Source organism: Ictalurus furcatus, chromosome 13, assembly GCF_023375685.1.
Source record: "Ictalurus furcatus strain D&B chromosome 13, Billie_1.0, whole genome shotgun sequence".
In the NCBI taxonomy this organism is placed as follows: Eukaryota; Metazoa; Chordata; class Actinopteri; order Siluriformes; family Ictaluridae; genus Ictalurus; species Ictalurus furcatus.
In genome coordinates, this window is record NC_071267.1 from 9,601,339 (window position 1) to 9,614,239 (window position 12,901).

General features: G+C 41.4%; 1 protein-coding gene across 4 annotated transcripts in view; it reads left to right on the top strand.

Moving 5' to 3' along the window:
* spag9b (sperm associated antigen 9b) overlaps window positions 1-12,901 on the top strand; it is a 54,363-nt gene that overhangs the window by 26,270 nt on the left and 15,192 nt on the right. For 2 of the 4 annotated variants that reach the window (XM_053640535.1, XM_053640538.1), the window contains 2 exons: window positions 5,387-5,534; window positions 12,432-12,642. In XM_053640535.1, the coding sequence (XP_053496510.1) occupies window positions 5,387-5,534; window positions 12,432-12,642 (359 nt within the window). Of the gene's footprint in view, window positions 1-3,498; window positions 3,692-5,386; window positions 5,535-12,431; window positions 12,643-12,901 lie in introns of those variants that run through there. The other 2 variants (XM_053640537.1, XM_053640536.1) reach the window with 2 other exon arrangements.

Genomic DNA, 12,901 nt, shown 5'->3' on the forward strand with positions numbered 1-12,901 from the left:
GATTAAGAAAATCCGCTGCTGGATGGTAATGATGTGGGGCAGTGCAGCAGCTCACACACCCGTTGTATAATAGACTGAGAGTATGAAGGGTGGAGGAAATGGGGCTGCTGAGACACAGTGGTGAAATCATCTGTGTGGAGCAAGTTGGTTTGTTTATTTATTTATTTATTTATTGCATTGTTCCCAGTCCCAAACAGCACACCTGCTGTCTTGCAGTGCTTGTATTGTGCATGTGAACTGAATTTGTTCCACTTCTTATTTTATGCTTGAGAAGTGTGCTTTACGTGCCCTTACTGTGCGCTTTGGTGATGCCCTCAACAAGCTCTGACGTTGCAATGTTTGTCTCGACCAATCACAGCACATGGGGTTTGTCAAGAGCATGGACCAACAAGGCGAGAGAAAAAGTTCTTCAGAAAATTTAGATTTACCTGTATGAGTATAAATGACCTCATTAATGTATACAGCCTACCTGTAAATTAATTTTAGAAAAGAACAAAAGGCCACAGTGGTCTTATGAGTTTTACGTTCCCTCCTGCAACCTGCGATCAGTTAACGACCGACGCCTGGTAGTGCCTACTCAGATACGCATAAGGTCCCTTTCCAGAGCCTTCAAACTGACCGTTCCTCAGTGGTGGAATGAACTTCCAACCTCAATCCGGACAGCAGAATCTGTCACTATCTTCAAAAAATATCTAAAGACCCACCTCTTCCTCTTCCGTGAACACTTCACTAACCCCTTAACTTAACTTGTACCAGAAAATAAAAAATATCTGCACTTACACTGACTCTTACGCCTTTACTCTCTGCACTTTGCTCCTCTAGCACTCAATTAAAAATCTTTTATGGTAGCACAACTTGTATTGTTCTCTGCTTGATGCATTACTTTGGGTGTATTTCCTCATTTTTAAGTGGCTTTGGATAAAAGCATCTGATAAATGTAAATGTCTTATAGGTGGACCACAGGGCATATACACATTATTTGGGATGGGGCCTTTATCTCATGAAGGCTGTAAAGTTGTGTCCCAAATGACGTACTATACGCGGTGTAGTTACCCTATACGCGGTGTAGTTACTCTATATGCTGTGTGCTTACCTTATACACGGTGTACTTGCCCTATACACGGTGTACTTGCCCTATACATGGTGTACTTACCCTATATGCTGTGTACTTACTCTATATGCTGTGTACTTACCCTATACGCTGTATAGTTACCCTATACGCTGTGTACTTGCCCTATACATGGTGTACTAATGGTTTCCCAGTCAAGGGCAAATGATGCCCTTGGCTGCGTCCCAAACCACATATTTACTATTGTATAGTAGCTGAAATACGTGTATCTCGCCTACTATATAGAAGGTAAGTACGTGGTTTCGGACGCAGCCGCGCTCTCTTGTTTGTCTTCAAACGGTTGAGCACTGCGGTGTGTGATCGTGTCCTGTTGCAAAATGCGGTGAAAACTCCCACACGATGTTAATAGTGTGATTAAGGTGTGTACATGTCTGTAATACACATCGATAATGCGACTAAAACAGGAATACTCCACACGTCTTTGACTTTTTCTATATCCGTAAACCTTTGGTTTAAATAGTGTGGGTTGGAGGGTTGGTCAGTGTACGAGAGCATTAGAGCTTAGGCATGACGCACTTGGCTGTGGTTTAGTAGGAAGGTGTTGATTAACAATGTTCTTATGTTTGATCATTTTTATTGCAGGAACTATTTCATATGGACTTGAAATAAATAGAATATTTATTACGCATTTTTGGTAGGAGACTCCAGTGGTAGCACTTTCTGAGTAATATAAACTGCTTTTTTTTGGTAATCTTATCAGTTTTGATGAGAATAAGAGAGATGATGAGGTAATGACGGCAAAGCAGCCGTGTTAAGTGATAACAGGGACTTATTTTGTATTTTTTTTTTCAAATAGTTCTCAACTATGACATCGTGTTCTGTAATAAATAAACGTGTAGCACTTGCAATACGCTGTAGTAAACGTGGAATAAAACACTTAGTTGTTGAATATTTTCCAGCATCCACCATCGTGCTTTATTCCTTCCTTAATAATGTTTTTCATACACACATCATCATCATCACGTGTTTTTCATCGCAGCATATGATTATGATTGCACTATATAATATAATACCTCATCTACCATTTCTGTTTGCTCAGCATTTAAATAAACAAGAGCCTTGAGACTACTTGATAGTCCTCATACCTCATCACTTCTAGCATGCTCTGCGTGCGACATTTATTTCTTTACAATCGCTCAGGAGCTACTTCATACAAACACACGTGATTGTACTAATTCCGCACGTTAATGGCCAAAATGATCATTGTTATAAATAATAGTGAGTTTATGTGATTTTAATTGTACATTGAGAAGTGTATTAGAACAGTAAAGAAAATGTTCGCGCCGAGTTTTAGTCAGACGGACATGCCGTGTCTTGGAATTCTCATTCACTCTCACCGCCTCCATATATAATAAACATAAAATAAAAGCTCTAAAATGATGACTGACTTCTTATTGCCAAATGAGGCAACCTCATGCTCAGAAATACTCTCTTCTTATGCAGCGTCATCTCCATCTAAATGAAGGAGTAGCAGCTGTGAAGAATAATAATAATAATAGTATTTCACCATAGTGCATGCTACTCGTTTTGAATCCCATCACCTGCTGTACTATATACACCGACTTTTACAAGGCAGGTGAATTAGCGTGCACGGATGACGTAAAAGCTTTTCAACACACAATAAGTGGAAACACCGACGGAACCAAGCAAAGTGCGGCACAAATTCATCATATAACTCTTCTGCTTAGCACACAGTGTCACCTCATATGTAAACATCTGGATAAAATAACGTAACACCCCGGACACGATTTTAAAGTCGGACACTTGTGAATTTGCGTACTGCGTGTTAATGCGCACATCAAGTTTTTCGGGGATTAAAACATTAACAAGAAGCAGTTCGTAACAGTGTGTGTACGAGTCACTAATGCAAGTGCCACAAGTCTGCGCTCAAGTCCCCGTTCCCACAGTCCCCCTCCCAGAGCTCTTCTGTTTATTCTCAGCCAATAGGTATTGAGCTGAGGAGCGAGCTGAGAGGGAGCATATGGAACGAGCGGTCAGTCTGATGCTACCGCAGTGTGAACTGGAGAGAGCCAGTGGAAGCTCTGTGCTGCTCAGTGCTGAGGTGGTTTTATTAACAAGCAAGTGTCCATGAGGAGACGGTAGACAAGCAGTGAAAGGCTGTGTCAGAAGGACAGAGGGAGGGCAGGAAAAAAGAACAGGAAAATTGCAGGAGCAGCTGCTGGAAAGCCGGTTTTCACTTTGCTCTGCCTGTGCGTGCGTGTGTGTGTGTGTGTGTGTGTGTGTGTGTGTGTCAGAGCGGATGATGTCACACCACTGAGAGGCTGCAGAGCTACACACACACATACCAGCGTGTAGACGGATGTGTATCATCAGCGCTGCCGATGCTGATGGGATTGTTTTGGTGTGTCTGGGGGCGCTGGGCGGCCCGTAACGTGTGGACACGACCATGAGTCCGGGCTGCATGCTGCTGTTTGTGTTTGGCGTCGTTGGGGGAGCCGTGGTCATCAACTCGGCCGTGCTGGTCTCACTCTCGGTGCTGCTGCTGGTGCATTACTCTGTTTCTAACGGCCTGCCCGCCATCACACTTCCCAGAAACAGCAGGTACGCAGAGAGAGAGAGAGAAAGAGAGAGAGAGAGAGAGAGAGAGAGAGCAAGAGAGAGAGATGAAGAGAAGGTAGCTCTGTCACAGCGAATATTGTTCTATATATAAGCCTAATTATAAATTTAATCATTTTATCTGGAAATTTGTTTCTATTATTAGTATAGTCAACTTTTGTAGTTTTTTAAAAATTTATTTTAATTTTTTAGATCTACAAATTGTTCTCAATTGTTAATTTATCCTCTGCTGCCTTTTTACCTGATTGTTTACATGACTGTAATTTATTTTCCTTGATTTTCCTCGACTAGCTTCTCATCTCTAGTGCAGTCTAGTCTGCAGTGGTAAACATCACGAGTGCTGTAGTGCTCCAAAGTGTTCAAATCTGTCTCTTTTTTTTTTTTTTGTTCCTTCTAGATAAATACCAGTGTAGCGTTTTCCTCTAGAAGTTACAGAGAAGGACTGGGCCGTGCATCACCCTGCGATGCCATATCTCCCAGCTTGTTATTGTTCCCTCATGGTAGCTTTTCAGTTTCCCCGTTTGTTCCCCAGCTTTGTTGTGCGCAAGAAGCCGATGAGCCTGTATCGCTTTGATACTGTACCTGCATACAATTTCCATGGTGCTTTGCTCTCCATGGTGTGGTTGTATTTGCTAGGGGTTCGTATGCCATTGTTTTTTTTTTAAAAATGGTGATCAAACTACAGTGGTGATGCAGAGAACAACTATGATGGAATGGAAATAAAAGAAGAACAGAGACAGACAACTTTCAAGTCATTATTTAGAGTAGGCTATTAAGAGGTTTTTAAAAAATGTTTTTGTGTGGTTGTGGAGTCTGTGGTATTCCCATCTCAGTACAGGACATCACTTAGACTCTTTCTTTACAGTGGTGGGTGTGTGTTTATGGTTTTGGCTCTAGATTGTAGACTATTGTGATAGACAGGAGTCTGTATCGAAGGTTTCTTTGCATGTGAACAGTAGATGTCGCATGAAAATTGGCCGTCAGCAATATTATCGATGCAAACACCAGACAGAATTAATTGGGAACTGGCAAGTTTGGACAGGGTGTTTTTATATAAGTCACGCCGTGTGTCCTAAAGCACACATTGCTGTCTACTCTTATGTAACACTTCATCAGTTTTATCCATATTTACACTCTTGGCTCTCCTTTAATACGAGTGTGTTCTGCTATTATTGATACTTTTTGAAATCTATGTGCATAATTGAATTCATTAAAGAAGCTAAAGGCAGCTGAAAGTCCTATTATTAGATTTTAAATATAGCAGCTGTTCTGCTTTCCATATGTGAAGTCTTTGTGTTACTCAGTGATTGTGTTTTTGCTGTAGTTAGAGCTACGTGCATTGACCTGGCTGGGATTCCGCTTCCCAGAACGAACAGTCAGCATGTCGGGATCCGCACACTCTGAATAGAGATCGCACTTCACCATGGCAACCGGCGTGTGACACGAGCAAAGGGAGCAGTTGAAATATAATTTAATGAGATCCGAGCCAGATCAAACGCTTGAAGCCCTCTGAGCAGCAGTATTATATCGAATGATCTAAACTGAGCGTTTAAAAACTTCTACGCTTGAACTCCAGGGGAGATGAATTGGAGAGATGAATGTATTTCTCTGTGATGAAGCTTAATTAAGGCACAGTAATAACATTTGTCATTTGTCATTCGGTTCTCTCTGTGGTAACAGAAAGGAGCGGCCCGTGTCTCTGGGGATCTTCCAGCTGCAGGGTGATGTGAGGACCCCCGAACTGCAGAGGGAGCAAGCGGCGACTCCAGGGACGGACGCATGGAGGTTCAACAACTTGAGTCATCCTCATTCCAACACCAGCCTCAAGGTGGGCGAAACACGCTCTGTTTATTCCTTATTAAATCAGCTGATCTTCATTTTGATCGTTTCGTATTCGTTTGCTTCTCTCACCAGTCACCTCTTACGTAATTAACGAATGCTAGCGATGGTGCGTACTGAATGCGCAGTCTTTCTCCTTTGGGAAATCAGAAGGGCTCCCAGGATGGAACTCGATGACGACATTGCTCGTTCGTACTGAGAGCTTGTCTTTTTGAAAAGATCCGGACACAACGTGTATTAAAATAGCCGGAGCAGCAGCGTGCCAGCAGAGAGGAAGCCTTTTCTGAGCGAGAGGCTCTGCTTGTTATGTCCTGCATGCTTAAGTAGAGAGTGAATGAGAGTGAGAGTAACGGTTACAGAATGTCCATTTTTCACTCCCCCTTCCTCCGAAGCTTCTGGTGTGCGCGAAGTCTGTGCAAAAACAATTAAGTGCTGTCGTCCTCTTCATCGTAGTGCACAAATAATAATAAAAAAAAAAATCAAGAGAAAATATCAGCCACATAACTCTTGGTTCTTATAGGCCAACACACTCTTATTGCTGTCGTCAGGATTATTTTGACATGTACAGATACAGTAGGTGTATACCTGCAGTTTAGTAACTCGTATTCAGCACTGGCAATAACACACTTCAGTTATATAGCAAGAGATTTGAGCAGTAGAACATCACAGGGCGTGTGATGGCGAATTATATCAAGGTGATAACACAACCTTGAGTACTACAGTACTGCTTTAATACAACGACTTACAAAGTGCAGCAAAGAAACTACAAACATTGTTTCATATATCTAATTTTAATGGTAGTCATTTCTACCGCCGCTAAAAAAATGGTCCATGACCAGTAATAATATTTAACAAATTAACAAATGAAACACGTACAGTATTTCTCTATATTCATGCCAGGGCCAGTCTGATTTACTCGTGTGTTACTATTTTGTTTGGATAAAACAAAACCACTATTACTACTACTACTAGTACTTCTGCTGCTGTTGCTGCTGCTACTACTACTACTAATACTTCTACTACTTCTGCTGCTACTACTACAAGTACTTCTACTACTACTAATACTTCTACTACTTCTGCTACTACTACTACTTCTACTACTAGTACTTCTACTACTACTACTTCTGCTACTACTACTACTAGTACTTCTACTACTACTACTTCTGCTACTACTACTAGTACTTCTACTACTAGTACTTCTACTACTACTACTTCTGCTACTACTAGTATTAGTACTTCTACTACTACTACTATTACTAATACTACTACAAGCACTTCTGCTGCTACTACTACCACTAGTACTTCTACTATTACTAATACTACTACAAGTACTACTACTAATACTTCTACTACTTCTGCTACTACTACTACTAGTACTTCTACTACTACCGCTACTACCACTACTAGTACTATTAATACAACGTCTATTACCACTACTACAACTACTTGCACTACTCCTACCACTTATATTACTAGTACTACCACTACTATTTCTACTCCTTCTTTTACTACAGCTACTTTCACCATTACTACCACTACCACTTATAATAATAATAATAATAATAATAATCATTATTATTATTATCATTATTGTCAGAAACGACTCGTTCAATGATCCGTTCTAAAGGATTTATTCTAAACTCCTCCTTTCAGAGAGCATACTCTGCTCTGATTGGTCAGATGTCCCAGTCTGTTGTGATTGGTCTACCGCTGTCAGTGTGTGTCGAAAAGGAAACGCCCACTACAATAACGAGTTTCAGCATCGTCTGTTCCAGAGCAGCCGATGAAGACCAGAGGCGGGTTTTTTTTTTTTTTTTATACAAACCTATGTAGGTTAGTACAGGAAGTAAGTCTGGAATTACTAACAACTCGTTTGAGCTGTTCAGAATCGGTTCCTTCTTTTGGGAATCAATAACTCATTCACTCATTTGAAACTTTCACAAACAGCTCTCTAACATTACTACATGAAGGGTAATATCTGAAAAACCATAATAGGTGCACTTTAAAGACATTCACTAAATGAGTCTGTCAGTTAATTGCCATCATTGTATCTTCTGAACGATTTCCATTGAAGAAAATGAAAGCTGATCTAGCGCGTGGTCTGCTGATTAAATTGGATATTATAGTCCCAGCTACAGAGATAAAGTCTCACTTTATGTCCGCATAGGACTCTGTAACATAAATGAACAATGCAGCAATATGATCATGTAACTGTGTGTGAGACAAACATCCTTGACACTCACTCATAAATTGTATATTCAGAACCATTCAGGTGAGACATGCAAATATCACAGGCGTTACTGTTACCAACAGGGCATTAGTCACATTGCTAGGAGGTGTTGCTTCTGTTGCAAGCGTTTATATGGAAGACTTTTTTTAATTTTTTTATTCAACGCCTATTTTTTTTTTTTTTTTTTTTAGTGTTGAGGACAGAATTAGGCAGGTGGTGAGAACATGTCCTCAGGGTTGTTGATAACTATTATGACTTGATGTGTTGCTTGTACAGGATGTCTGGATCTGTGCCGGGTTGAAACAGGCTTGAGATGTTGTGTGAATGTGATTAATAATAGCTCATGTGCACGCTGTATACCTAAGAACTTTGAGGTGTAGCGAGGAATTTCAAGGCAAGACGTTTGAAGAAGTCCTGAGAGCAGATCAGACTGTGCTGTGCAGTTTTTTTTATCTGTGAGCACGACCTAAACTTGCATTATATGCCAAATGTTTGTGGACACCTGACCATCACACCTGCTTGTTGAACATCCCATTCCAGATTTAGTCCCCCTTTGATCTTCTAATAACCTCCACTCTTCTGAGAAGGATTTCTACTAGATATTGAGCATGACTGTGGGATGTGTTCATTCAACCACAAGAGCATTTATGAGGTCAGGCTCTGATGTTGGACGAGTAGGTCTGGGATGCAGTTGGCGTTTCAGTTCATCCCAAAGTGAAGGCCACTCAAGCTCTTCCACGCCAACCTTGGCATGCCATGTCTTCATGGAGCTCGCTTTGTGCACAGGGGCATCATCTTGCTGGAACAGGTTTGGGCTTCTTAGTTCCAGTTAAAGGAAATTGTAACGCTACAGCATATAAAGACCTCCTATACGATTGTGTGCTCCCAACGTTGTAGCAGCAGTTTGGGGGAAGAACCACATACAGGTGTGATGATCAGATGTCCACATACTTTTGCCCATAGAGCGTTTATGCTACACTACAGTCCTGTTTTGAATAGACTGACCTTGAGCTTTGTGCGTTCGTAATTGATATACTTCAGGAACCAAGCTGATGTGGAGATCAGATTTCAGCTCCTAGAAGCAAAACTAAAGCCAAAAATGCTTTCAGTGACAGCCGGATTATTATTGGTAATTGCTAATGTGATCAAAGATGAGGCTTTAACGGGATCATGGATCACTCCAAAAGTTTGCCACACTTTATTGTTGCCCCTTACTGCATCACATATGTGAAATAGATATTAATAAAGGCTGTTTTAATAAAATCTTTTTGCACTTTTAAAAACCATGCCTAATATTCCTTTGTTATATTTTGACCCGAGCTTTTCTATCTTTTAATATATGTATATGAAGTGCAGCAGGTTTTGTTATGCCCAGTAGTGAATGAAGTTCGACGACGTTTAGAGAAACTGTTAGTGTATGACAGAAGGGATACGCTCCCAGCATCTTCGTCCAGTTGCGCAGAACAAGGTCATCAGACGATTTGCGTTCATTCTCAAAAGCCAATCCAATTTCTCGGTTGCATCAATCCCCACCTCAGATTCAGTTAACACAAAGGAGTGTTCATGTTGCTACTCCTCCTGCTGAGGAAACACAGGCTGTCCTTTGTGACCTCTATGACTCGACATTTCTCGCAGATTTACCGTGTCCCACACAAGGCGGCCTGTTTGTCTCTCCCACACAGTCAGTATGAAAGAAATAAAGTAAGCTACACCATAATATTACCGCAGTTTTTTTTTTTTTGGCTAAGCAAGTGCCAGGTTTACAATGGTGGGAAGGCGCTGCCATGGCAACAAGAAAGGGTACAATAGCATGTTGCAAACAGGCGGTGACCTCCCATCAGGCATCTCTTTTATATGCGTGAGACTTGGAAAAGCAGAGTGGGAGGAGAAAGGAAGACACTTGAGCATTCAGACTGCTGTGTAGTGCATCAGGTACAAGATTATTCGTTGCTGCGTAGCAAATACATTTTAATAAGAAGCATGCTCTTTGTAAAGCATACAGATGCAGTTGAGTATTGTTTGAAGACGCAATATTAATAAAACATCCTTAATATAGCTGCCCAAGGACAAGGTGTTATTAAACAATTACTAATGTATGAAAGACAGCTGAAAATAATTTACAAAGGGTTGCGTCTCTAAGGCTGCTTTCACATATGCAGTGTTTAGGCTGAATCTGGTGAGGTTCGTGTAGGCAGGTGAGATCATAGCAATAACACTCAGACCAAAACAAGCAGTCTGAATATATGGCCTGACAAACAGATTGAGAAAATAAATCAATAAATAATAAATAAATAAATAAATAAATAAGATTTCAATTAATATTTAATTATCTAATCCTTTATTTAATGCTGACTTTTAAAACGTGTCGCAGTGGTAAAATTATGTATTGTGATATCTGAAGAGAACTTGAAAGTGTTTAATGAGGGTTTTTTTTTTTTTTTTTTTAATTAGCAAAAGATGTGATCTCCAATTTATAAACGGGTCAAAAATCCAGTTTCACTACCAGCTGGGATGTCTTTACCAAGAACGGGTTGATACAAAGGTCGTGATTGACTAAAGCAGGTGATGAAATCAAACCTGACTTCTGCTGCAAGAATGGTATACAGTATTGAATAACTAGAACACGGTTATTTATTACTGTTCTACAATAGACCTAGTGATAACGTCAGCTCCACGGCTGGGTGTAACAACAAGAGCATGAAAATGAATTTGCAGTTTAGCTCAGGGTATCTGATTAGGCCAGTGGATACATGTGAACGCACCTCTTTCTGTCTGGGCAGCCGGGAACAGCTGAAAGCAAGATTAAGAGTTCATACAAGACTTTGGATTTCCCCTGGACTGCTATCAGTAAGGTAGCTGTCAGTTGCATCATGAGCCTCACGGTAGCTGCAGTCCAAACTAATGTGTGCTCTTTGGCCAGATAATGCTTCTAGCTGTATGTCATCTTAAAATAAAATCACGTCATGGCTCATAGACAATCCGCATGCAGCCATTCTAATTTGACTTACAATGTACTTGTCCGTGTGAGTTAATGAATGAAATCTAAATAATGATCGTTGGTAATCTACACCGATCAGCCTTAACATTAAAACCACCTGCCTATGGACTCCACACGACCTCTGAAGGTGTGCTTGTGGTATCTGGCACCAAGATGTTAGCAGCAGATCCTTTAAGTCCTGTAAGTTACGAGGTGGGGCCTCTATGGATCGGACATGTTTGTCCAGAACATCCCACAGACGCTCGATCGGATTGAGATCTAGGGAGTTTGGAGGCCAGGTCAACACCTTGAACTCTTTTTGATGTTCCTCAAACCGTTCCTGAACATTTTTTGCAGTGTGGCAAGGTGCATAGTGCTGCTGAAAGACGCCACTGACGTTAGGGAATACAGTTGCCATGAAGGGGGGTACTTGGTCTGCAGCAATGTTTCGGTAGGTGGTACGTGTCGAAGTAACATCCACATGAATGCAAGGACCCAAGGTTTCCCAGCAGAACATTGCCCAGAGCATCACACCTCCTCCACCAGCTTGCCTTCTTCCCATAGTGCATCCTGGTGCCATCACTTCCACAGGTAAGAGACTCGCACACTCTCGGCCGTCCACATGATGTAAAAGAAAACGTGATTCATGAGACCAGGCCACCATCTTTCATTGCTCCATGGTCCAGTTCTGATGCTCATGCGCCCATTGTAGGGTTTTCATCGGTGGACAGGGGTTCTGACACGTTCCTATCACAGACAGCATTAACTTTTTCACCAACAGTATCTATTCTGTGAGATCGGACCAGACGGGCTAGCCTTTGCTCCCCTTGCGCATATTGACCCTGTCACCGGTTCTCTGGTTGTCCTTCCTTGGACCACTTTTGGTAGGTACTAACCACTGCATACCAGGAACACCCCACAAGACCTGCCGTTTTGGAGAAGCTCCGACCCAGTCGTCTAGCCATCACAATTTAACCCTTGTCAAAGTCACTCAGATCCTTACGCTTGCCCATTTTTCTTGCTTCCAACACATCAACTTCGAGAACTGACTGTTCACTTGCTGCCTAATCTATCCCACCCCTTTACAGGTACCACTGTAACGTGATAATCAGCGTTATTCGCTTCACCTGTCAGTGGTTTTAATTGAATTGTTATGGTTGATCGGTGTACAGTGCTCCAATCCATTATACAGAAAAATAGTAATAACTTTTTCAATTGCATTCAGCATATGTGTGGCTGCACGTGATTTACTATTCCTTGCTTTATTTATTTAGTCTATTTGTGTTTGTTTTTTTCCAGTTGTACAATTCACTCTACAGGCGTTTATCTTATCTATCCAGTGATATCTGTGTACTCAGCTGTCTTTGCCTACCCCTGAGCTCTCTTCTATACACTTACTCTGTGTGACTTGGGTGTCATTTTTGCTTTGCATATTTATGCTTGTGTTGTTTGTGTCCACAAGCATGTACTTGTCGAAGATGACATTAATGGCATGACTGTGTAAAACCCGGTAATACATCGTTGAACAGGATTTGAACCATGTTGCCGGTTTATTGATTGATTGATTGTGTGGGCTGTGCTTTAACAGATACTGTAGTATTTTATAGGTTGATCATCTGAGTTTGGTATCCAGACGCAGTAAGCACTTGTATGCTGATGACTCGGCCTCCCGTTTTCAGGATGAACTCTCCGACGCTAATCAGGGAGGCTCCAAGTCGGCTTTGCCGATGTCCACAGCACCCTCAGACGCTGCCTCGGCATCTGTAGCAGTGTCCCAGGCTGAAGAGTCGGAGGGACTGAACAGGAACCTGAACTCCAGCAGCAGAAAGCCAGACAGCAGTAAGAACATTAAAGTACAGGAAGCTGTAGCAACAGAGGTGCTTCCTAAAGGCGAGTCCTGTTGTTTTAAACTACAGACTCTACCATGACCTGCCCATTACAGCCGTCTCTGTACATCTTTATCCTTTTGGATAGTTGGAGAGTTTTCTACAGCGTCATGAATTTTTGCATCGATTTCATTTTTCTGGTTAAATTTAGGCACACACATTTAAGCAATAAACTCTTACACTCAATGGATTATTTATTTATTTATTTAACTTTCTCACAGGTCTATATGCACATGTCTATAAGGACATTCAGTGAGAGCCTC